The sequence below is a fragment of the Chelonia mydas genome, chromosome 1 (assembly GCF_015237465.2).
Source record: "Chelonia mydas isolate rCheMyd1 chromosome 1, rCheMyd1.pri.v2, whole genome shotgun sequence".
Classification (NCBI taxonomy): Eukaryota; Metazoa; Chordata; order Testudines; family Cheloniidae; genus Chelonia; species Chelonia mydas.
The window spans coordinates 150,696,103-150,723,273 of NC_057849.1; the positions used below are offsets into that span (position 1 = coordinate 150,696,103).

At 40.1% G+C, this 27,171-nt stretch overlaps 1 protein-coding gene across 11 annotated transcripts in view; it reads left to right on the plus strand.

Moving 5' to 3' along the window:
- The window catches only part of USP9X (ubiquitin specific peptidase 9 X-linked), a 197,599-nt gene that overhangs the window by 119,252 nt on the left and 51,176 nt on the right, over nucleotides 1–27,171 (plus strand). For 8 of the 11 annotated variants that reach the window (XM_037902604.2, XM_037902576.2, XM_037902569.2 and 5 more), the window contains 8 exons: nucleotides 7,450–7,690; nucleotides 8,373–8,522; nucleotides 8,641–8,761; nucleotides 9,249–9,379; nucleotides 9,679–9,957; nucleotides 16,102–16,227; nucleotides 20,420–20,545; nucleotides 24,420–24,586. In XM_037902604.2, coding sequence (XP_037758532.1) covers nucleotides 7,450–7,690; nucleotides 8,373–8,522; nucleotides 8,641–8,761; nucleotides 9,249–9,379; nucleotides 9,679–9,957; nucleotides 16,102–16,227; nucleotides 20,420–20,545; nucleotides 24,420–24,586 — 1,341 coding nt within the window. The remainder of the gene's footprint in view (nucleotides 1–7,449; nucleotides 7,691–8,372; nucleotides 8,523–8,640; nucleotides 8,762–9,248; nucleotides 9,380–9,678; nucleotides 9,958–16,101; nucleotides 16,228–20,419; nucleotides 20,546–24,419; nucleotides 24,587–27,171) is intronic. The other 3 variants (XM_043538097.1, XM_037902582.2, XM_043538099.1) reach the window with 1 other exon arrangement.

The window sequence follows — 27,171 nt, forward strand, 5'->3', positions numbered from 1 at the left end:
AGACTCTCCCCCCCCCGCCCCCCCCCCCCACACACAACCATTGGCCTCACCAAACAAGCAGTGCCCACCCCTCTGAGTAGGAGCAGAGCTGTGGGTGTCTCTGCCCAAAGACTCTTCCACAAGGGCTTCCCATGAGAATAAGGGACATTCTCGTGGGGTCAAAGACTGTCCATAAGAGAGAGACTCCTTCCCGAAGCCCATTGAGGTGTGTGGGAAGAAGGATCTTTGACCTCTGTCCTTCAAGGTCCTAGGGCGGAACTCTTTGCAAATTCTGCTCTTCTCCTTCTGGTGGCTCTCCCCCAGGCACCGCAGACAGGAAGAGTGCGGGTCGCTCTGAGGCATTAACATTCCACAGTCCTCACAGAGCCTGAACCCTTGGGACTATTAACTAACTGAAACTAGAATTTATAAACACGAAGAGTGGACACTGCCCAAATGTGCCTGCAAAGCAAGAGCAGCAGTTTGTTCCAGCCAGCCGTCACCAGTGGTAAAAAGGAACTAAGGGGGTGGCAGGTTGGCAGGGTCCTATTGAGCGCCATGAAGGGGCAACTCCAGGGGGCGCCAGGTCAGCTGTACAGACATTGCTAAGGGAAAAATCTTCCGGGTGGCGTGCACGTGACGTGCACACCCCTGATTGGAACTGACATGAAAAACACATCTCGAACAACAACAGTTACAAGAAACTGAGTAACCCTTTTTTTCTGTCCGTGATTCTGGTACTGAAGCACAATGGCCATTCATCCACTGATCCTGTCCACAAATGCAGCTCCAGACTCTGTGCTATCGACACGTCCAGCCAATAGGGAATTAGAAATAGGGATGCACTAGTACTATCAGTGCCAGCCATCAGAACTCCCCATGTGCCAGGGTGCACAGAGATCTATACAGCACCGGAGGATATATTTCTCTAGTACCCGCAGTCTCCTCTGGATCAGTGCTCTTGAGGGACATTACCACACCAGAAGAAGATATTACTTCGGCATCCCAGGAACCATCCCGCTTACAACCATCAGGCAGGATTGCCCTGGTGCTGACGGCTTTGTCATTACAGCAGGAGCAGTTTTTGGATTCGGACAAATCCAGTGAACCAGTCTCTCCTTCACCTCCACAGTGAGAACCAAACCCAGACAGGCGATGCAGGACTTATGGTCACTACGCGTATGAACATGACCTCCCTAGGGACCGATGGTTCCATATGCTATGGGCCTGCAATCAAACTCCTCTTTCTGGCCCTATTGGGGACCATAGGATCTCTGTATGGATGTCTGGGACCCACACAGGAGTCTTTCTACTCTTCTGCCTTGCGCCAACAACTGGTTCCACTGGTGCATGAGGAGGATGACGGTGTTGAACCGGAACCACAGATGATGACAGGAATCTCCTCTTCTTCCCCCAATGAGGCAGTCTCTCCTTCCTCATCCCCACCAAACTACGACAGGCAATACCAGCACGTACTCTGAAGAATGGCTAGTGATGTCCAGATATCTCTGGAGGAAGTCCAGGACCCACACCACTGACCGTTGGATGTTCTGCATCCAGTTAACGAGGTCTTATTGGAATTGGCAAAATTGGTCTGGACACCCCAGTGTTCTTCACACCCACACATAAGACGGCTCAGAAACGCTGTTTTGTTCCAGCAAAGGGAGCTGAATTCCTGTTCTCCTACTTTGCTCCCAACTCCCTGGTGGTACATTCCTTAGCAGCCTGTAACAGGTCTCAATACTGAAGGACCACCCCATCAGAAAAGGGCTCCAAGAAATTGGACTTTCTGGAGAGAAAGATCTTCTCTCTGGGCTTGCAATTCCACATTGCCAATTACCATGACCGTGACCCATTCTCAGTCTGTGTTTAGGAACAATTTTTGACATTTTAGTCAAGACCTGCTCGCCTTCTCTGATGCCACCTGCCTCTCCTTCTGTCACCTTTGGAGACCATCTCATTCTGTTTGCCTCCAGCTGGGAGTTAATTGTTATTGATGGTTGGGTCTTGGAGATTATACATCAGGGATAGTCCATAAAGTTCATCTCCTTCCCTTCCCCATTGCCCTTCATGGACCACTCTCATGAGGCAATTGTTCCACAAGAAGCGGAGTCCCTGTTACGCTGAGGGGGAATAGATCCTCAGTATCAAGGAAGAGGGTCTTACTTTTTTAGTCCCCAAAAAAGACGGGATGGAGACCCATTCGGGATCTTTGGCAACTCCCAATCTTCCTTCAGAAGATGAAATTCAGGATGGTCATGTTGGCATCAATAATGCCCTCTCTTCAAGGAGGGATGTGGTTTGTGGCTCTCTTTGTGAAGGATGCATATTTTCATATAGCCATTCATACACCCCCCACAGGAGGTTCTTACAGTTTATCATGGGCCAGGTGTACTTCCAATACCAGGTCCTCACCTTTTGGACTAGCAACAGCGCCCAGAGAGTTTACAAAAGTTTTCTCTGTGATGGTGGCCCAGATGAGAAGTCAGGGCCACAGAGTTTTTCCATATCTTGACAGCTAGCTCCTTGTAGGTCATTCTTGACAGGAGGTCAGGTTGGCTATTCAGTACCTCATTCAAAGCTTCACAGCCCTGAGGGTTTGCGTGAACAGAGAAAAGTCTATTTTATCTCTCCCCATTCCCCTCCACCCCCTTTCCCCCTGGACAAACTTTATCGGGGCAGTGCTGGGCTCTGTTTACGTAAGAGCCATGCTCTGCAGAAAGGTTCCAGATGATGCACAACCTAATTTCTTTGATTTTCCGCAGAACAAGGACTATAGCGTGGATGTGCCTATTGCTGCTAGATTGTATGGCAGTGTGTACTTATGTAACATCCTTTGCCAGGCTTCATCTGTGTTTCCTATAGGCCTAGCTCAGTTTGGTCTACTCGCCCAACAAAGACCGCATCAACTCCAGGATGACTGTCCCCCCTCGCTCCTAGTGCCACTATTGTAACAGATGTGATCCCTTCTGGTGTGACGCCTTCTGGCTACACTGCACAAGTCATGTAGACCAGGCAGGAGGCCAGACTACATATCAACATCCTGGAGCAGTGGGCAGTTCGCCTTGCGTGTAAGGCCTTCCTTCCACTCATTCGCTCCGTCCACATCCCAGTAGTGTCGGACAATATCACCACTGTGGTCTACATAAACAAACTAGGAGAAGTGAGATCTCTCTCACTTTGTCTGGAGGTAGTCAGGCTTTGGAGCTTGTGCATCAGGCACATCACCACCATCCAGGCAGCATACTTCTCTGGTATCCACAACTCCTTAGCAGGCAACTTTACCCCAGGCATTTCCCAGCAGACCAAAAGTGGGAAGTCTGTGACTCTGCTTGACAGACATCTTCATGCTTTGGGGCACATCTCTATGGGACCTTTCTGTGTAACAAACAAGAAACTACCCCTGTGTTATTTCAGAGGAGCCATAGGTCGTGACTCCCAAGGTGACATGCTTCTACTGTCATGGACAAGCGGTTTCGTGGATGAGCCTTTCCTCCCATCCCCCTGTTTCCATAAGTGCTGAGAAAGATACATTACAACAGGGCCAGTGTCATTTTCGTAGTGCTCTACTGGCCCAAGCAATTTTGGTTCCCAGAGCTTCAGTGTCTCCAATCAAGATCCACCCCTTCCCAGAATTCCTGATGCAGGACAAGGGAAGGGTCAGACACTCCTACCAGGGTTGTCTCCACTTCACAGCCTGGTGTTTGGATGGGTGTCAAAAGTAGATCGCTCTTATTCGGCCGCAGTCCAGGCTATACTTACCCAGAGTTAGGAAAGAATAGACCAGATCCTGTTACCTGGCTGAATGGAAACACTTGTCAACCTGGGTGCAGCACAATCAGTCTCTCCCAGTCCCTTTAAGCGTCATCCTGATCATTCTGGATTACCTCTTGTCTCTTTTTTTAAAAAAAAAAAAAAAATCTGTTCTTTTGATCAGCTCATTACAGATCAACCTAGCAGTCATTAGTAGCTTCTTCTCCCCAACAGACAGTCTATCTTTACCCAGCCAACTACGACACGGTTCATGAAGGGCTTCATCAGTGCTTCTCCACCAATCACTAAACCCACACCGCTATAGGGTCTGAACCTCGTGATGTCAAAGCTTATTAGACCTCCATTTGAACCCTTAGCGACATGTTCCATGTCCTGTCTATCCATGGAAATGGCATTTCTAGTGGCCATTACTTCAGCCAGGAAGATCAGTGAACTGGGAGCCATTATGGTGGACACTCCTCCCCCTCTTCCCCCCCCCCCCCCCGATGTTTCACAGGGACAAAGTGTTCCTTCACCCTAAATTTCTCCCCAAGGTTGTTTCCAGATTCCACCTTAACCAGCGTATTCACTTACCTGTTCTTTTTGTGAAATGCCACACTTGTCCTGAATAGAAGACTTCACTCCCTCGACATCAGGAGTGTCCTTGCCTTTTACCTGTAAAGGAACAATTCCATCAGAAAATCTCCAAGATAGTTTGTTGCGGTAACGGAGAGATCATGTGGTCAGTATCTTCTTAAAGAATTGCTAAGTGTGTTTATGGCTGAATTAAGAAATGCTATAGAATTAAGAAATGCTGGCTCGCATCCCACCTTCTGTCACTGTAACAGCCCGTTCCACAAGAGTGCAGGCCAGCACGGTAGCATCCCTGCAGGAGGTCCCGGTGCGCGACATGCAGAGCAGCCACCTAGAGCTCCATAGACACATTTGCTAGACATGTGCTAATCTAAGCCTCTGCTGCGGAGCTGCATGCATCTTCGTTGCAGGCTTCCTCACACCCACTTGTGATCTGATAATTGCTTGTGAATCTCCCACGTGTGGAATACACATAGGGACCAGCACTCAAAGAAATAGTGGAGGTTACTTCAACAGGAGTTCTTTGAGATGTGTGGTCCCTATCAGTATTCCATTACACGCCCTCCATCCCCTATGCTGTAGATCTGATTAGATTTGTGGTAAGAGGAGGAACTGAGAGGGCGTCAACCTACACTGCTTCTTATACCCTCTCGTGGGAGCAAGAGGATATGTGGGCCAAATCTCTGGATTCAGGTGCATGGCGCTCATGCGTACCACGTGCGGAATACGGGTAGGGACCACACATCTCAAAGAACCTCCTGTTACAGTAAGTAACCTCCACTTCAGATCCTTTGTAGAGGAAAGCCGGTCCTCTGCTTGACATGACCACTATTGCTGCAATAAGCACTGTGGTTAGTGCTGTCAGTGCCTTCTTATACTTCAAGAGATGTTTACTGGGATACTGTAAAATACTTGCATTCCACGTTTTGGATTATCTTAAAGTGAATTTTTTATACTGGAGCAAAAGTAAAAACAACAAATAAAACAAATAGACTAATTAATGAAAAGACATATCAGGTGGGGTCCAGCAGGGATCAGTTCTGGGTCCAGTTCTGTTCAATGTCTTCATCAATGATTTAATGGCAGAGAGAGTACACTTACAAAGTTTGTGGACAATGCCAAGCTGGGAGAGGCTGAAAGTACTTTGGAGGATAGGATTAAAATTCAAAATGATCTGGACAAACTGTAGAAATGGTCTGAAGAAAAGATGAAATTCAGTAAGGACAAAGGCAAAGTACTTCACTTAGGAAGGAACAATCGGTTGCACTAATACAAAATTGGAAATGATTGCCTAGGAAGGAGTACTGCAGAAAGGGATCTGGGGGTCATAGTGGGTCACAAGCTAAATATGAGTCAGTGTTGTAACACTGTTGCAAAAAAAGCAAACATTTTTCTGCAATGTATTATCAGGAGTGTCATAAGGAAGACAAAAGAAATAATTCTTTCGCTCTACTCCACGCTGATTAGGCCTCAGCTGGAGTGTTGTGTCCAGTTCTGGATGCCACATTTCAGGAAAGATATGGACAAATAGGAGAAAGTCCAGAGAAGAGAAACAAAAATTATTAAAGGTCTAGAAAACAGGACCTATGAGGGAAGGTTGTTCTCTTTAACCTTTGAGGATAGGACAAGAAGCAATGGGCTTAAATTACATTAGGAAGAACTACCGAACCGTCAGGGTAGTTAAGCACTGGCATAAATTGCCTAGGGAGGTTGTGGAATCTGCATCATTGGAGATTTCTTTTTAAAGAGCAGGTTAGACTAACACCTGTCGGGGTGGCCGAGATCAGCGGTCCCCAAACTGTGGGGCACACACCCCTAGAGGGGCACAGAGGAACATTTGGGGGAGTGTGGCAGGGCCTAGGCCAGCCCCCAAGGGGTGGGGGAGAGAGCGCCACTCAGCCCCATTCTTTCCCCAGCTCTGGCCCAAGCCACAACTGTAGCTTGGGCCCTGGGCATCACACTCCTCAGCTTCCAGCTGCAGTCCTGCTCCCTGGCCTGACTGCAGCTCCGGTCACGGCTCCTGACTGCAGCATTAGCCATGGCTTCCGACCATGATTTCTGGTGTGAGTGCAGATAGGTTCCTTTATGGGTAAGGGTGGAGGAGTGATGGAAAAAGTTTGGGGACCACTGGTCTAGATATTACTTAGTCCTGCCTTGAGTGCAGGAGACTGGACTAGAAGACCTCTCGAGGTCCCTTCCACTTCTATGATTCTATATGACCAGCCATTTTCCATGTCCACTTTGATATTATTTTAGACATTTGTACTTGGGTAAAAGGTTTTCACAAGTCCTAGTTTTCCTAGTTCTGTCATATATTCGGTAGTCTTGTGTTGGTTACTTCAGTCTGTTGCTGTAGAAATGATTGTCACAAGCAGAGCAAAGTAGGAGGGAAGACTAACTACTAACCGTTCCAGATTTACTTAAATAATTAACAAATGAGGCAAGAAATTCTGAGAAACAAATAAAGGATAAATTGAGGTTCCTAAAGATTACTCACTATGAAAATCCGTCTTAATTATCTGGTGAGAATGTTCTGAGTTTACTAAATCTTTTTTTAATTCACCATTGCTGCCAAGAAATTTTAAAACCTCATGACCTTGCTATATGTTTGAAGTGCTGCTCCAGAAAGTGGGAGCAAAAGTTAGTTAATATACTAATAGCATTCAGTAATTACAACAACGAATTAAACAAGGCAAATTCATGTTGACTTTTATGCTGCAAAAAGAATAAAATAAGTGCTAAACTGAACAGAATAAGCCAATAGGACTGAAATTTCATTTCCAAGATTTGAACAGAGAATTGCAGACCATGAAGAGAGACCCAAAATTTGAACTACATAATTACTTTTACTTATGTTCAGAACGCAAGCGTAGAACTGATTTTTCAGTAAGTTTGTGGGTGTGCACTTTCCACTCTGACTTGTGGCTGCACAAATGTTCAATTTAATGCAGCAGTGCATGCGCAAAATAGTCATATGCTTGCACATTCCAACAGACTTATAGAAAATCATTCTGTAATAGTTGCACTACAAATGACTGCAAGAAAAATAACCACTTTTGTTGTACTTGTTTTATGCCAGCAGCAATGACTTTATTTAGCATGTGCTCTCCATTTGTTTTGCAGAGCTTTTCGTGGTAAGCATATCACGCTGGTGGTTCGTTTTCCAAACCAAGGTCGGCAGGTAGAAGACTTGGATATTTGGTCTCACACCAATGACACAATTGGTTCTGTACGGCGTTGTATTCTGAATCGTATTAAAGCCAACAGTGCACATACAAAAGTAGAACTGTTCATTGGTGGTGAGCTGATAGATCCTGCAGATGATAGGAAGTTAATTGGACAATTAAATCTTAAAGATAAAACGGTGAGTGCTATTACTTTAGTCAATTAGTTAATATTACTCCATTTCTATAATTATTGGTGGGAAATGAGAGCAGGAATATCATTATTAGAAATGTGAGGGGCAAGTAATATCTTTAATTGGACCAACTTCTGTTGTTAAGAGAGACAAGTTTTCGAGCTTCCACGGAGCTCTTCTTCAGATTTGGGGAAAGTACTCAAGAATTAAGACTTCTTATAATTATTATTGTAATAATCCATAATTACATTATGGCTTACAACAATCTATAACCCACTGTTCCCCCAAAGCCCCCCAGCTTCCCGCACACCAATGACTGGAAAGGTGTTAACAGGCCACTTAACCTTGAGTGGTCCCTTGAAATGTGTTGCTACTTACGCTAAACAATGTGTTCCATGTTGTATTTTTAGCTGTGAGAGTCTTGAGTACATTTCCCAGACCTGAAGAATAGCTCTGTGTAAGCTTGAACGCTTTTCTCTCTCACCAATGGAAGACCCAACAGATATTGTGTCTCTAATATCGTGGGACAAACACTATTACTGCAATATTGCATACTTTTTCAAATGATCCATTCCAACTTAGTGAAATGTGATGTTAGTAGCTACTAGTATAAGATGTTCTAAAGTTTATAGTTTTCATATCTGATAGTTATTAAAATATATTAATCTTCTACAAATTTATTTTTCAGCTAATTACAGCCAAGCTTACGCAAATAAGTTCCAATATGCCTTCAAGCCCTGATAGTTCTTCTGACTCTTCAACTGGTTCTCCGGGCAACCATGGCAATCACTATAGTGACGGTCCAAACCCAGAAGTTGAAAGCTGTTTGCCTGGAGTGGTAAGTATATGTATTGGTCCAAAAATCTTATGCAATTAAAAAAATGATACATTGTAAATATTAGCACAAATTGTTTCAGTTGCTGAAAAAGCATGACAAGTTTTTATTTTTGTTTTAGATCATGTCACTGCATCCTAGATACATCTCGTTTCTTTGGCAAGTTGCAGACTTAGGCAGTAGCCTAAATATGCCGCCTCTTAGAGATGGAGCACGTGTCCTTATGAAACTTATGCCACCAGGTCAGAATATAATTTTAATCTCTTTATATTTTGAGGTTATATCTCATCCATTTTCTGGAAGTGGAATATTTATCATGAAATCCTTCCTCCTATTAATTTAGTGTATGGTAGTCATGATTGTTCATTCATTTATTTCCTGTATTGCTATATCTTGTCCATAATAGAAAGTTAAATATTTTAAGAAGAGTTTTTTAGCTGTCAGTGCCTGTTTATCTTTGAAAATGGGGAAAGGTGTTAAAATTGAAACTATTTTGCAACACTTATTGCTGTATAGGAGGAGTTTCTGAGTGCTTTTGGTAATAAATATAACACAGTAAACTCTGAAGAATCTGAATTTGTATGTCAGTTACAATTCCTGCATCTTTTCTTATCTGATGTCCTTTGAAGTTTCTCAAATTGATGGGTATTAATTATTAATTGTCAATTTCAGTGACTTGTTTTTAGGTAACTATGGCAGTAATGTTTAGAGGTTGTGTTTTTATTGCAGATAACACTACAGTAGAGAAACTAAGAGCTATTTGCTTAGACCATGCAAAACTTGGTGAAAGCAGCCTTAGTCCATCCCTTGACTCTCTTTTCTTTGGCCCTTCTGCCTCACAAGTGCTATATCTAACAGAGGTTTGTAATGTTTTTCTTTAAAAATAAAAACCCAAACTTTTTTTTATTATATTTTAAAACTCTTTTTGGCATTTAAGGTTACATTTTCTATGGTGGAGTTGAAGAACAGGATCAAATTCTGGTGTAAAACTAAAAAGATTCAAAATACCTATCAAAGCAGCAAAGTGTGGGAGGTGTGCATGGGGAGAAATATCAAATCATTGTATAAAATGTACTTCTGTGCACTTCCATTTTTTGGTGTATGTGTTAAGAAAAAGTGTGTCATGTGCGTTCGCTAATGTTTTATTTCCTTCTTGCAGGTAGTCTATGCCTTGTTAATGCCTGCCAGTGCACCTCTGGGGGAAGATGCCAGTGACTTCCAATATAACTTCTTAAAAAGTGGTGGTTTGCCTCTTGTATTGAGCATGTTGACTAGAAATAATTTCCTGCCAAATGCAGATATGGAAACTAGAAGGGGAGCCTACCTTAATGCTCTAAAAATAGCCAAATTGTTGCTAACAGCAATTGGCTTTGGCCATGTTCGAGCTGTGGCAGAAGCTTGTCAGCCAGTTGTAGAGGGCACAAGTCCAGTCTCACCGGTAATGTACATTTCTTTTTGAGGTTTTTAAAAAAAAAAAGTCAGTCTTTTATAGAAACACTAATATGCAGTAATTTACATTCAGGTCTACAAAGATGCCTTCCTATAATAATACCACTTTTACTTATTTTTCTGTGTTGGATGTATATTTCAACTGTATGATTAATAAGGAACTAATAATAATCATTTTTAAATGTCTGAGATAGTAAAAGGTTCTGCCTCACCAATTCCTAGCACCTCCATTGTTGCAAGTTCAGTTCCTTTCTGACTCTGGAAAGTAACAGAATTCCTGCAAGAACAGCTCTTCCAATACTGTTCCAGCTTGTCTCACTAGGTATTTGCTGCTGTGATCCTTCATTTATGTGTATTTGTGAGTTCCAATGACTGTCCAAGTGAATCTCACTCTTGGTGCATATGCATCCTGTGCATGTAAGATCAGATTCTTCTGGCAAGATGTGCCTGATGGGGCTGCACCTGCACCCTTATGTCCATCACACCCCCCACCAGAGGGCATAAAGGGCCCAGTGGGTTTACCACCTCTCAGTTCCTTTTTACCACCCTTGACAGCAGGACTGAACCCCAGTCTCTGCTTACTCTGCACATCGTGATGTCTTGTTAGGCTGGTTAATAGTAGTTAATATAACTAAAGTAGATAATAGGGTGGGGTTTTTTTGGCAAATAAGAGTGTGTGTGTGTGTGTATGTATATATATATGTATGTATGTATATATATAATATATATTAGGGGATACATCTGGTACAAGGATCCTTGCCTCTATAGCTGGGATTATATGACTGGGTTGCCTGCAGTAGCAGGAGATAAGGCTCAGTAATCCTGGAGGTCCCTTCCAGTCCTCCTGTTAGGTTGGTGGAGGAACCCACTTCATGTGTGAAGTATCTTTTGCTGCATCGCTGCCTACTAAGACACTGGTTATGTGCTGCATACAGCTGGGGAGTTCATCTTTGCCACTTTCAGACACAAGGGCATTGGGTCACCCCAGGAAGCTCAACTTCATGTTATGTTGTGGAGCTCAGAGCCATACATCTTCATGCACAGCATTTCTACTCGTTATCCAAGTGATAATGGACAACACCACAGCCATACATTATGTCAAGATAGGGAGGAGTACAATCATCTCTGCTCTGCAAAGAAGCCATTTGTGTCTGGGATGGAGCATTTGTCATCAAATCAGACCATCTTCCAGTGGTTCCGCATCTTCCAGGCTTGCAAAATGCTCCGGCAAATTGAGACAGCACACATACACTAGTGGACTGTAAGGGTATGTCTACATAGCATTTTGGACTGAGCAGGAGAGCGCCTCCCAGTCCAAGTCAACAGACTTGGGTCAGCGGGGGTGACACTGGTGCTCTAAAATTAACTGTATAAACAGTGCTTTGAAGTTGCAATTTGGACTGAAGCTTGGGCTTTGAGACCTAGGTTCCTTCTCTGAGCATGGTAGCCACAGCTTAGCCCAGACATTTCTGGTACTTGGATCTGGTGAACCTGTCAACTCATCCTTCAGTCACTCTACCTGTTCTACCTGACATAGTTTTGCAAACAGAGGTCATATCTTATATTCAGAGCCAGTAAAATTACATCTGAATTTGTCACTGGTGTCACCACTGCTGGAATGCTGTATCTGGTTCTGGTGTTCACAATTCAAGAAGGATGTTAGTTTGGAGAGGGTTCAGGAAAGAGCCATGAGAATGAAGAATAAATACTTGATGATGGGTTTTTCAGTCTAGGAGACAAAGGTATAACTGGATCCTCTGACTGGAAGTTGAAACTAGACAAATTTAGACTGGAAATAAGGTGAGAATTTTTAACAGTGACAGTTATTAACCATTGGAACAACTTACTAAGGTTGTGGTAGATTCTCCACCACTGACAATTTTTGAATCAAGATTAGATGTTTTTCTAAAATAAATATATGCTGTAGTTCAAACAGGAAGTATTTTGGGGCAGTTCTATGTTCTGTTATGCAGGAGTTCAGGCTAGATGAATACAGTGGTCCTTTTTGACCTTATAATCTATGAATGCAGGAGCATAACGTTTTAAGACAGGGTTACTCTCAGGACTCCTTCCAAATTCCTGTTTTAAGAATTGTGTGAACCAGTTTATTCATATCCCATTTTTTCTTCAAGCCTGACTCCCCCTCATGGGAAGCTAAACGTGTCACAGTTGATGAAGTAAGGGCACTGTTTTTTACGTTTACAGGTCAAAAAGCCTTCAGGAACATACCTAAACTTTATGGCCTTTGCAGAGAGATGTGTGTCAGGCAGTATCCTCTCTGAACTTATCTTAGTCTTCAACTGTATAAGGACATGTTAGTAGTTAGTCAGGTTAGATCTACGTAGTTGTAGTAGAGCTTGGGCAACCTTTGCTGCCCGTTTGAAGAATTTTCCTATTTCTGAAATCTGTAGGGCAGCTATGAGGTGCTTGATCCACACCTTTACAAGACATGTTCTTTGACGGTGGCTTCCAGATAGGATGCCGACTTTGGTGTGATTGTCTTGCAGTCATTGTTTAAGTAGGACTCCTATTTCCAGTCTCCAAACAAATGTATATCTGCTCGTTGTGCACTGCGACAGCGTAGACTAGGTCCAGAGGTCCCCTGCTGGAAGCCATGCACCTGTGCCTCACCCTGCCCCAGAAAAGAGCAGAGGAGAAGTCCTCCAGGTGGTCTAGAGTGGCTGAAGAGAAGCAACCAGAGGGGCTGCTGGAGCTGACAGCGAGGGGCTAGAAGGGCCCTGTAAAAAGGAGCAGCAGAGGCAGATCAGTCAGTTGCTGCCTCGATCTTGAAGCAGGAGGACTGGGTGCCTGGCTGGCTGGAAGAGTAGCAGGATCTTGGGCAGGTCAGTGCAGGCAGGCTGAGCCCAGGAGACTGAGCCCAGAACTTAGCCAGGCCAGGCAAAGGTACTGTGATGGGCCTTCCTAATTTAGCTGAAGACTGAGCCCAGGCAAGGGCTGCCAAAAGGATACCAACGGAGGGTACAAGCCCTGTTGGTCTGTTAAAAAAGGCAGTGTCTCTGGGGAGGAATCCTGGGTGCTACGGCCCCATACCGGGACTGTGAGAAAGAACTAGAGACTGTATTCCTCAGAAGGGGGGGACAGTGTGAGAGACTTGGCCAGAGGGCTGAGTTGCTGAAGACCTGTCAAATAGCCATCAGCCGAGAGACGCTTGCAAGAGGCGGGTGCCACCCCGTTGTAAGAACTGAAAGAAAAGCAGGCTCACACCTGACCGGAAAGGAGTGCCTGTGAGAGGTGGTTGCTGCCCCATGGAAAAAAAAACTGAGTGATTGTAGGCACACATCAGCCAGAGACGAGTGCTCATGAGAGGCGGATGCTGATGCTGTTACTTTACTGACACTTACATGCACCAACAGTGTAATCCAAATGGACAATTACTTTAAGAAAGAATGTTTACAGTAACTGTTCTTCAAAATGTGTTGTCCACATGGGTTCTATGACCCATCCTCCTTCCCTGCTTCTGTGTAGTCCTACTCCTCTGGGGTATATTGTTGGTAAAGGAACAGAGATGTGGTTGGCCCACTCTCCCCTTTATGATGTCAGGTATAGGTGCTGCCCCAACAGATGCTGCTGGCGAGAAAAATCTGCTCTCCCATTCATGGGGCGCATGCACACCAAAAGTGAAATCTATGTGGTTTCAAAGAACCACAATTATTGTAAGGTAAGTAATTGTTTTTTCCCTTCAGTCTTTGAAGTTCTTTTTAAAGTAATTCATGTGTTTTTCATGCATTCACTTGGGCTACTTTAACTAGCATATTGGAAACATGGGTTGCGGGGGCTTGGGTGATACCTTTATCGGGCTCTTTACTTTTGGTGTTTAACACTGTTTGGGGGTGGGGGGCTTCAATCCTTTGGCACTGTGCCATTTGCCTTTGAGTCTCTGGTACGTACATCTGTACTGCTTTAGTGCAGAACAACCTACACATTTTGAAGCTTCAGCCTTCCAACACACAGTATCAGTAGTGTTTCAAGGCTCTGTCTCTTGGTATGGAACAGTTCTTTGGAAGAATTTTTTAATGTTTCTCTTTGCTCGACTCTGTTAGCTAGTCTTTGTGGGGTTTGAAGGGCGTCTTCCCTATGCTTGTCTGGGACAAACAACTCATTTGTTTTAAATGTATGCAGTATGATCATACTATGTCTGACAGATACCAGGACAGGTACTGAGAGTTCCCAGAAAGTGAAAGACCCTATGTGGGCGACCTCAAACCGAGGCTCACAAAGCAAAGTGAAACCGTCCATCTCTGTACCCATTGAGCTGAAAAGAACCTCTGCACCAAGCAGTGCAGTGGTGCCACCTGCAGTACCTACGCCACACAGCTCAAAACCCTCAGCACTGGTGGCTACAACTCGCACTCCTTTGCTGCCAGCAATGCTGACCTCTGTACCAAAGCTCCTGGTTCCACAACTATTCCTGAGACATGCAGACCTGCTAGTCTCCTCAACACCTGACTCTTGGCTGATCAGAAGCACCACATTGGAAGGGATCCAAGGATCAGTCCATGCCACTGTTAGTGTGTAGTTAGTCAGTATCTTCATGTTCCAGGACATGATCCAGGATGCTGTAAATGTAGTGGAAAGGAGTTGCTAGAGCCAGCAGGGACCATACAATAGAGGGAGTCTCATGACCACGGCAGTTTTCCTCGTACCATATCAGAACTTAGTGGTCACAAGGCAGTCTCCAGTGCAGTTTTACTGTCTCTTTCTATAGGAGATTTTTAAAACAGTCACATTGTGTTTTCTCCATGCATTTTACAAATCATTGTTAGATTTAGTATCGAGAAAAATCCAGGTTTTCTGTGCTACTTTTCCTATCTCCCTGTGAGGGGTGCCCAGACTCCCATCTTTTATAATTTTGTGTTTGGGATGCCCACCTTTTGAATACTTTTGCCTTAATTTTCACTTTTGATGTATTTGGGTTTCTTCTGGAGATTTCTTTGTCTAGATAAAAGTCCTCTCCTCTCCCCTCCCCCCAAATTTTCTTATTCATGTTTTTAAAGTATGTTATGTTGTTGTTCACTATAGACACTGCTTCTAGTTGCTGCAGTTTTTATAACATTTTTCTTTTAGAAATACCATTCAAGTTTTCTAGCCTTAGCAAAAATCTAGAAAAGAAAATTACGTACTTGTAATGCTTGTTCCTTGATTATGTCTGTCTGGATTCTCACTTTTGCACCTACCACCTTTCAGAGCTTGAGAAGCTACATCTGTTTGTTTTTTTTACCATTCTGTGGAATGTTTATTTTTGTTTTTTGACTGTTAAATTCTTATGCAGAAACAAATTTACTTTGGGGCATTGGAGGTGTACACTAGGTCCAATCAACTGGAATGTGTTTGTGAAGAACCTCTACTAAAAGCTAAGAGGATCAAAAACTTCTGAGGAAGTTTTTCCGAAGTCACATGTTAAAAGCATGGACCCAGGCATTGGAAAACAGTAAAGAGAATTCAGAGAACTACTAAAGACCATTCTCTTATACTTCTGACTCAAGTTTTACATCAGTTCTAATAATGTCCAAACAGCGAATTTATTTTTTTAAAAGAAAATGAATTAAGGTGTACTTTTCTGGACACTTTCTGGAGAGCAACATCTAGCTGAAGAATGACACCATTAAGGGCACCAGCTGTTTACAGTCCAATGGCATCCCATAAACCTGTTCCTTTCCTGTCTCAAAAGATGGGGTTGGATGTGGGGGGAGAGGGAACTGTCAGTTTAAAATTTTATTCAAATGTCAAAAGAATTAAAACTAGTTTCAGGTATTCTATATCTATTTATGATTCTCCTTGCCAGTATGTTTATAGTTTTACAGTTACATTTTCCCATTTTTGTAATGTTTTAAGAAGCTATTTGGACTTTATCCAAAGCTTGAGTTTGGAATACCAGTTTTAACAACAAAATATCAAATACATGAATGTGTGTATTGAAAGGTTGGTTAGTATTTGAAGTAACAAAAATGAGTGTCTTTTTTTTTTTTTTGCATGTGTATTGTATTTAAATATAATACATCATCTTCTTCCACTCGTCTCCTCTCTCCACACCTATCAGATAATTTCTAGTTTCATACTTTAGGGTTTTCAATATTTTTTTTTAAATGTAAATAATAAAAATAACTTATTCCAGATAAACCAGGCTACCCATGACCAGGCAGTGGTGCTGCAAACTGCCCTACAGAACATTCCCAATCCAACTTCAGAGTGCATGCTACGAAATGTAGCAATACGTCTTGCCCAGCAAATATCTGATGAGGTTAGTATACTCTTTCCTGTAAAACCTAAGTTTTCTTTACTAGATTTTCATTTTATTTTATCATATTCTTAGATTTCCTTTCATATAGGAAAATGATAGATTTCCTTAAATTCAAAATACAAGTAGGATATTTTGCATACTTTTTATTTTTTAACACTTAAAATATTGAATGAATTATTTCTTTACAAAATTATTTACATATTTTTCATGTGGTTACTTGGGAAAACCAATATGTGTAATGGAGTTCAGATGGTATTAGCTAAGTGAACTATGTAAGGTTCTGCACAACTATATTAATGGGTTCTGATACTGTGAGACCAGAACTCAGTTGGTATAGTATTGTTGCAGATTTTAAAAGTAAACTTAGCATAATTTTTCTTGAGGTAATCGATGTATTTGAAGAATAACCAGAGAAATATTTTTAACAAGAAAATATTGTTACTAATATTATAGTCTTTTTTACTCTTATGTTTGTCTCTGGTAATATGCTTTTTAGAGAGTAATAGGAAAAATGGAGAGAGAAAGGTTAAATATTTTATTAAAGGTGACCTGAAATGCCTTTTAATACAAAAAATTCAACTGTTGAGGTCTCAGATTATTAACTGTGTGTGTGTGTGTGTGTGTGTATATATGTGTATATATATGTATCTATATATATATAAATGTTTAAATTACACATACTTGAAAATTGGATCACCTGGGTGGAGGAAAAGTGAACAGCTTTGCTCACAAATGGATCATCTATCTAAATGGTGTGACTTAGCCTTATTAGATTTATGCAATGTTGGGTGAGATAATATCTTAAGATCACTGTGTAAGCTGGAAAGCTTATCTCTGTCACCAACAGAAGATGGTCTAGTAAAAGATAGTATTTCACCCATGTTGTCTCAGTTATTAGATTTAGAATTTTTAGTAATGCGTTTAATACATTGTGGCCTGTCAGGTAAAAGGGTGGCCAAAGGAAAAATTACAACTTCCTTTCCAGATGATTGGTGCTGCATCAGCTTCCAAAATGGAAGCAATGCTGACTTAGACTTCAGGACCTTTATAGGAAATAATGTCCTCATATTACCTCAGAACATTGCTGAGATATCCAAAAGTGTAGAAACCCTCCATGACCATTTGAACAATATGAAATGTACAGCGTATGCCACAAGTAAAAAAAGACAGAGGCTTGAGAAAAAGAGGTTGATGGAACTGGACACCAAAACAGGATCCCTAGTTTTCATCATTGCTACCATTGATGGAGCTGCATCAGTCGTGAATTTTGTATATGAAGTTGCCAGTGTAGAGACATTTGCTTTAGACACAGATTTTTCCATAGAAGAAATAGATCTTGGAGGGAGGGCAGGATGTGAATTGTGATTTTTACGTGCTCTGTGTGAATGAAGTTTTTTTAAAAAAAATAATAAAAGCAGAACACTAGCAAGACAGATCAAAGGAACGAGACTCAGATTACACCGCATCAGTGCTAAAATATAGTCTCTATTTGCAAAAATGAAGAACTGCTGAAGAGCTAAATCTGAAGTATAATCTGGTTTATCCTGCAAGATTTTTCTTGTATGATTTGGTGGCCAATGATTTGTTTTTCTTCAGCAGAATGTTTGTTTGTTTTTTGCTTATTTTTTATTTAATTTTGAGACATTGGATGCAGCCTGTGAGGGAAGAACAGAGTAAGAGTTGAAGGGCATTAAAAAAAATCTACGTATTTGTTAATGATCATACTTCAAGTTTTTAATGTAACTTTTCTCCAGTTAATTTTTCTAAATTAACAAACCTATTTTTGTTTTCTTAATGTGTGAAAGTTCTTACTGAGATGCTTCTGATGCAAGGTGAATCAGTTGGTGGAGAGTCTGGTGAAGTTCCTACTTTCTGTTCTAGCTCTTGCCATTTCCATAGTCGTCGTGTAGGTTCATCTAGGATTAAAAGCTCATGATGGAACCAGTTTATTAAGCTTTTTATGTTCAGTGTTTAATAAATCTGAGTATTGGAAGATACCAGCCTCCTCAAAGGATATTGGAAGTTTTCCCCTATTAGAGGGACGTATGCTTCCTGAACAATGTTGCCTTGAATATGAACTCCTGAAATTTCGGTGAAAGCTTGTTGCAAACTGGGAGAAGTTACGATTGTGGTATTTAAATTTTTTGTAATGTTTTAGGTGTTTGTACTACCAAATATTTGATATATATGAATCAATACAGTGCTTTATTTGAAAGTTACTAAAAGTAAAGCAACAGAAAACTTATCGCTTACCTTTACCAAATATGTATTTATAGTAATTAATTTGAAATACACATTCTGTTAACTTCTTGGGATCTTGCAGATGGTTTTATGTATTAACAATTATCCCCTTTAGCCTTGGATTTTACTGTTCCAAATAGTCCTATTGGAATTATTTTATGTTTGTATAGCTCCCATCAACAAAATATAACATAAGGGCTCCCAAAGGTACTGTGTAACTCAACTAATCATAGAGTTGGCTTTAGTATGAGAACTACTGTTTTTGTTTAAAGTGCTATAAAAATTGGGAACTTAACTTGACTGTCATATTTCATGCTTACATCACAGTAGAGAGAAATGTCTAATTACACCATAGCTGAAATGCATGACTTTTCATTAGGACTGTAGATGGATTTTATCCTTATCTGCTTATTGTAAAATAGATAAATTGGGTGGGGAGAGTCAGATTTTGGACCTATAAACCTTGACATTGTCACTTTAAGACTGACTTCTTTCAGTTACTTAAAATATAAAATTGCAAGAATTCTGACTTTCATGTTTGAGAGTGTAATTTGCTTTCTTCCTCTTCATTATATAAAGTGAGTACAGTTAATGTTAAACAGAATACTTTTTTTAGTGTCTAAAAAGAGGAGTCAGAGACCAGGATTTTAAAAAATGTCTCTCAAGTTAGGCAGCTTTGGAGCTTCTGTGCTCTCAACACCTTGGAAAGCCAGGCCACTTACTTAGATGCCAGCGTCTGACCTGCAAGGCTAGCTTGAGGCATAGGATTTTTAGTTTTTTTTTTTTTTTTAAAAAAAGCTTGGGCTATATAATTTGCTATGAATATTCTCAAATACCATATCCTCCAGCTTTCAAAAAATACATTAGGTGTTCTTATAAGGTAATTATGGCTTATAAAACCAAGTTTACATTCTATGACATAAATGTGATCAAGGGGAGGAAGGAGATGCAGTACTCCTCAAAACTAAAACGTGGTCCTTAACTCTTACTTTTTGCTAATTCTCCTTCCTGAAGGAGAATGTTAAGGACTTGTGTTTGTGTATGAGGTGGGGGGGGGCGGGGGGCAGGAAAGGTGTAATATTTCTCTGGTTGCATATTTTAAATTAATCACACCTTTATAAAGCATGTTGGAAAACAAACAACTCTTTTGCAGCAATTAGTCACTGATAAAAACATGATGCTAAAGTTGAAAAAAATTAGTATATAAACTAGGAACTATGCCCCAAAACTGTTGAATTCTAGTAATTCATTCATAAAACAAGACTCAGATAACCTTTGTAGGTGTTCGGCTCTGTGATAAACTTTGTAGGACCTATGTGTAGCAAAATTCCTTTTGAAAATTAATTAGGGGTTTGGGTGAACTCTTCTGTGCTTGGATAGCAGCTAACATGCAATATCTTGGTTATTTTTCTTTATCAAAATTAGTTATGCCATTTTATAGGCTAATTGCTTTCCAAATCACAGCTGTTTTGGAGTTGAGAACTAAGCAAACAAATCCAGTAAATGTATATTTTATGTATACTTCTCTAATGAAAAATGGCTGAGCAGATTATTTTCAATATTGTTTTTAAAAAACCTAATTTTAATCTTTTTGCCAAATTTTGGCCAGGATCAAATATTTTTGTCACTTATCTAATATCAGTTTATAATACTTATATCTCACTAACTATAGTGGTGTGAAGGAAGACCCTGAGACACTACCTAATACGCACATTTGGCTTTCATGAGCATTGCTAAGATGAAAGTGAAGTGTAAAATGCTAAATGAAGGCACAAGCCTTTAAGTTATAGCATCTTTTTTTTTGTTTTGTTTCAATATAAAATGTCTTAAAAAGTAGTGTAAAGATTCTATTTTTACGAGGTTAGTTACCGTAATGGTGTAGAGTCCATTTTAATATTACTAGCAACTGTATTTTAATGTTGCCGTGGTTTGTTTATTTCTTTGTCTCCAGGCTTCAAAATACATCCCTGATATCTGTGTTATTAGAGCAGTACAAAAAATTGTCTGGGCATCAGGGTGTGGGTCAGTACAGCTGGTGTTCAGCTCAAATGAGGAAATTAGTAAAATTTATGAAAAGGTAAGAATTCTTAAGCAACTTCTTTTTCTATTTAATTATTTGGTCAGCTATAAAAAGGACAGTGTCAAGTAATTTAGGCTCAAAATGTGACCTATCTTCAAATAGTTATATTCTTGTTGGTAATATACTTTGGATTCTAATGTAGAGTCACAATTGTGATACTGTAGTTAAGATTAAGATGGCATTTCCATGCCATGTGCCTATTTTCAATTATTTTGGGGCTGAAATTTCGTAAACTTGAAGTCACATTTTTTCTGTTCTATCAAAATGTGAAATAAGCATTTGTTACATGCTAAATTTTTCAGGTGTACTTTTGTAATTTAGATAATTCAAATGCTTTAGTCTTTAAAGCTCAGACTAGACATATATGGAATGAAAAATGTTTTTGGCTTGCCTTTTTTGGAAGAAATTTGATTTTGAAATTGACACTGAAGCACTAGTAAAACTGAGTGATAGCATGTATAGCAGTTTATTTTCCTTAATTGCTTATGCACATACTTGGTGTGTAAAATATCAGATCTTTGCATACACAGGAATTAAGGGGTGGGTTAGACCAATCTGAGTTGGAGATATTTCTGGGTATCATGCAAAATGTTTATACTGTCTCAAGCTTTTGGATCTTTTTTTCCCCTTGGTATACACTGCTCAGAACCTTGTTCTTGTAAAAGTAACCTTCAGCTTATCAACGGTGGCTTATAAAATTTTAAAAGTAATGATATAACCAACTCCTAGAATTGTATTGCAAATACATGTGTATCGTTGGATGATGTAGTTGAGGAAGTTGCTGAATTCTGGAAAGAGCAAGTTCTGTTTGTCTCACATGTCTCTTCACTATCTCCTCTGAATTTTCAAAGTTAATCAAGTCTGGCACTGCTAAGTACTTAGCTAAGTAAAGGAAGAAGGAATTTGGTGGGATGCTTTTATTTTTTGTATACTAGACCTTTTGCTTAAATTTTTGATTTACAGAAAAATAGGTTTACTTCCAGAAAAAGCAGCTTCTCGTTTAGCTAGCTTAGTAGCCCTAGCACTTCTGATTGCCTAGGTATCCCGTTAAATTTCTCACAAAATGAGTTCCTTACTAAGAAGAGTAATCCTCCCTTTATTTGAAGTTTGCTAACGGGGCTAAATTCTGGCTAAGCTAGTGTGGTAGTAGAGAAGCAGAAGTTTCTCTCATGTTTCTTCACTTGCTACCCATATCACAAAAAAAGCGTGTGGGAGGGGAAGCAAGATCCATATGCAGGTGTGCGGAAGGGGGCAGGCTAGGGCAGAACTACTTGAAGTCTTGGCTCCTTGTCCCCTTTTCCGCCAACACTCTAGCCAGTACAGCTGCTCTGGCATACTGGAGAGCCTCTGCTGTGCTATAGACCTGTCACGGTTTACTCCCTCCTTAGAATAACAAGGAAACCAGGTGGGAGGGTAGCAGTGCAACAATGTGCTGCTGTTTACTGTAGCATCGTGGCAAAGCCACAGTTGAACCTTGACTCTCTATTGTACTGTCTGTTTCAGGCTTTACAGTTTGTATATGTAAACTATATATTTAAAGATTGAATTGAAAACATTAGGCAGTGAGTATGTATCTTAAATAGGAATGTATATGGCCACAGAAATAACTAGAGAGAAACTATAGTTGGACGAATGATGTTGAGAATTATACACAAGATGAGAATGTTTCCTGCACATTAATTTTAAATGCCATTTAACTTTGCTTCAGGAATTTCTCACATTTGTTTTAGATACTCACCCAGTTTTCACTTGGGGTGAAAATCACCCCTATGAGAAGGCTAACACAAGACACTCTACCCTTCTCTTCTTCCCACGTACTTACCCCTGTGATCTTTCTATCTGTCATCTAAAATGCATATTGTGTGTGTGTATATACCCCTCTATAATACTGTCATATAATAACTGTTGGCGATGGTTAAGGTTGAAATTTGGCATATGTTCTATTGGCGCAAAGCTTTTTCAGACCAGTTAATTTGGGGTTTTATATCGTGTGCTTGCTTTTTTTTTTTAAATCACTGTGTAGAAACTTTGGCAAAATCAGTTCAGCCGTTTTTTAGTTATGCAAGAAGGTATGGCGGAGTGGCTATATTCCAGTCAAAAAAATTTTGTGGTATCTCAAAAATGACCAAAAGATGACCATTCAAATTTGGCTTATTTGATCTGAAGAAAATTCTATTCTTTTCTGATTTTAGGAAAGGAGTACTAAGAACCTCAGTTAGTCAAATAGGTCCTGAGCACCTTAGAACCATAGACCAACTCCTCAGGGACAACTCTGCTGTATTCGAAAAACAGCTCTGCTTGCAAAATTTTAAACTCCACATTTGCACTGCATTGGAAACTTTTTTCTTTTTATTGAAAAAAAAAAAAAAAAAAGTGAGCAACTAGCAGTAACATACAGTGATAGTAACTTCTATCCACTAGCTCCTCCATTTTTGCACCTCAGTTCTTCCACAAAATTGATATTCGCGCTTCCTTGGTCTTCCCCCAAGCTCCAACCCAATATTCATCCCTCCTCCTTCTGCACAGTTTGCAAAGTAATGGCTCTTCTGGAACATATAAAAACATGGTGGTGTTGCCTAAGGGTGTATAGCACCTTCCAGGGATCTTGGCCCTCCATGCACACCCGGAAATGTACTGCGGAGCATCCTGTCCCATGGGCTTGGGTTCATACTATCTTGTGCCTGGGATGACCCTGCAGCTGTCTGGCTTTGTGATGCAATGGGACTGCCATGCAGCCTGTGTTGTCGCAGCTGACTCTGTCTCTGTTGCCCACTGGGGATCTGGTCCCTTACCTGAGGGGACCAGAACTTTTTTCTGTGTCCTTGAGTGCTTAATTTCTCAGTCTTAACATTAAATGAGTATTTTTAATACATGTAAGTATACAGTATGTGTGAAAATGCTCACTCTAAATGGGGGTCTGCTTATTGATAAGATTTTTGAAGAAGACTGAGAATATGCTTTAGTTTTTGTAAGTGGCTGGCTGAGCTTCTCTGAATTGATCATTTTAATGCTTCTGAGATTTGAATAGTATTGTAGTTGTGTGTTAGGGTGTCTAAAGCCTTAAGCAGTTTGTAGGTTCTCTCCCCCCCCCCCCCCCAAATAGAAATAAAATTTTTCTAAGCTGTTTTGCTTTCTTATCTCTTTAGAGGGAATGATTGTTGTGTTGGACTAGGTGAACTGTCTTTTGCTGGAGAGGATTTTAGTTATGTACCAAAAGGATAGGCATCCTATTTCGCATCGTTTTTCTGAGCTTTGCCTTTACTAATCTGGTATAACTACGCATTTTGTTATGTGGTGCTTTATACAGTCCATATCCTCATGTGTTAGTTTGACAAGTAGTATTGAGAAACTTTAACTGGGGAATGGGATGGTGGAATAATATTAAGGCATACTAATGTGACAAGGGCAGGAAAGAAATTGGTTAATATTGTATTTAAGACGCTACCAATGTAAAAGTGGAAGGAAAAGTAACTAAACAATTATAACTAAGATCCAAGTGCTTGTAACTCAAGTATAAAAAGGCGCAGTCTCTTCTGCATATATTACTATGTATTCGTTCTGTTACACTAGCACCTGCAGGACCCAAACAGGTCAGCACTTCACTTTACTAGATACTGTGCAGGTATATACTAAGACAGTTCCTACCCCAGAGAACCTATAATTTAAGACACAAGGCAGCAGGTGAGTGAAAAGACTATAGGGGAGAGAGGACTGAATCAATGTATGAGATAACTTGCATTGTAGATTTAGCTGGGCATTGATACACAAACTCTTGGTATCCCCTTGTGTTTTAAGTGTACAGCTAGATGCCAGGCAGATTTGTTGCACTTTTCCATATCCATTCATGCTGTTCATTTGATTCACTTTACAGACAAATGCAGGCAATGAGCCAGACATGGAAGATGAACAAGTTTGCTGTGAAGCTTTGGAGGTGATGACCTTGTGTTTTGCTTTGATTCCAACAGCATTGGATGCACTTAGTAAAGAAAAGGCATGGCAGACATTTATCATTGACTTGCTATTGCACTGTCACAGCAAGTAAGTGATTTAAAATAAATAGCACTTGTATAGCGTTTTACCTCTTCAAAACACTGTACAAACTAATCTAAAACACAAAGTAGATGTTGCAGCTATTTATCATCTTTTTAACTACAAGGGGGTTTTTTGTACAGAAATACTAAAGACTTTGAGTGTTGGTTTGCTTTGTGTTAAGTTCAAAATACGTTTGCTTTTTTTATGATTAACTGGTTACTCATGTACAAATATGTATTAGTATGCTGCTTAGCAATATAAGTTTGTAACTAGGTTCTGGGTCTCACCAACTTTCATTGAAATCAGTGAGTTGCAGGTGTTCGGTACCACTAAGCATTGTGCTGTTTATTTCAAAAGTCAGTTAGACCAGAAAAAAGTCATTAGTGTTTTAGAAATCCTGAAGAGGGTATTTGGCCATTCTGACTTTCGTTCATAATGTGATGCATGTATTAGTAACACTAATGTTGTTACTTTTTCCACTTGTACTCATTTGTTCAAAAACTCTAATCCTTTTCTTTTACTGGTAAGAGTGAGAACCCTTAATGTATTATAAATGTCCAACTGGCTTGACAGAGTGCTTATTAAGCTTCCAAAAAGACCAGTAGATGTTGTTGTATTTAATGCCATTCAGAAAAGTTGAGTTTTTTATAGCTATAGAACCTTGTCATAGGTAAATTTTTTTCTGTTACATGAATGCAGAGGCAAAGCTTCATCATTTATAGAAAGGTTTTGAATCGTAATGTCTTTTTACACTAAATCCTCACTCCCATGTAAAATCATATTTTATTCAATGTTCATGCCACCCTTTTAAATATTAATCAGATTATGAAGTGTCTTTCTTTGGGACATGGATTGTTAATACACATAAATAATGTTGCACCAGTTTACCTGTACAATCATTGCTTCATCTGAAAATTTGTACAAGTTTGTCTAGCTAGTGAATCTGTTTGGGTCTTTACTAGGTATAAAACTCTGAATGCAGATAGAAAATTTAGCAACTGTGTGCTTCTCAGGTAAACTTTGATTCAAAAAAATTTCACAAGCAGCAAATGTGACTGGTAACGTCAAATGTAAATGTGTGTGTTTTGCTGTTTTTGGAAGACTTTCCGGTGGCAGCACTTTGTCATAAAATGTTGAGGGTTACTAAAACAACATTATCTACAGAGCTGTTATTTTTGTTAAAGACTTCTTCGTTCTGGTGTTGTCAGTGCTTTCCATGACTCTGACATCAGACATTTTAATTCAATTTATGAAAGATCAACAATAGGTAAAAGTGAGTTAAGTCATGATTGTCCAATCTGTTGAATGTTAGTTATCTGGGTTAAATCCTAGCCCCATTGAAGTCAATACAAGTTTTGAAATTGACTTATATGGAGTCAGGATTTCACCCACACTGTTTGATTTCTTTTCCATCTAGATGTGACAAGCTGTAAAGATTTCTACACTACTCTGCATGATGTTCTGTGATTAACTTCCCAGACATTTTCTTTAACATATAACACATCTTATACACTAGTGTTGGAAAAACATTTTTTTTGTGTGTATCTCCTAACAAATCCTTTCCATTGAGAAACACTTGAAATGTGGTTGCCTCTTAATATAGCAATCCACGTCAGCCAGAGTGAATGTTATCTAAGACAGGTGTTTTAAAGACTGAATCACTGGTACCAGGATAAATGAACTTAGTTATATATGAGCTGAGGATAGCCACAAAGAACATGAACTTCAGGTATCAAGTTTTTTACGGGGAGTGAGGAGGCTTAATACCAGAGAATAAGCATAATTACTTCACGTTGACCTGAAGCAAGGACACATTCTATCTTTTGGTTTGCTTGAAAGCCGTCAAAAGGCCAGACTGTGGGTGTGAAAGCAACTGACACACAATGTGTTTCAAGATGCTGTTTTTTCAACTTCTGAAATCAGTTATTGCAAATGAATTCTATGAATCCTAAACATATAGCAGTAAAATGTGACATGAAGAACAGTAATAGGTCCATTGCCCGTAGTATTTTGTTCAGGAATATTTTGAGTATCAATCACAACAAAATGGTAAGTATCATTCCTCAGTACTGTGTTACAGTTTACGGTAGTGTTCTTTAGCCATACGATTAAGTATCCCTGCATTATCATAGGCTGCAGTTAACAAGGCTGCTAGTACCTTGTGATACTGAATGTTGCTTTAGCAGCTTCACAAAAGTTTGAGATCCACACCTAATTAATTTACATATTAGTTTTCATAGCTTGTAGTAAAAAAAAAAAATGCAGACAGACAAAATGTGCTTAACTTTATTTTTAATCACCCTAACAGATATTAAATAGACTTCTGTTTCACCAATCTCTTGTATTTTTAAAGCAGCCTTTCTGTAATATAAAATCAAGCGTTTTTTTGGTTCCAAGTATACGCACATTACACATCAAACTTGGAGGGTGGTTGCAGCAGAGATATATGTAAAGGTGTTCATTGTTCACCTCTTCTTGAACTTTGGAAGACTTTTTTTTCGTAGAAAGTTATGCAGTCCTGACTCTGCAAGCTTGAATAATGCCTGACATCTCTGGGACAGTTTAGTATAAGGTTATTCAAGAATCTGGCA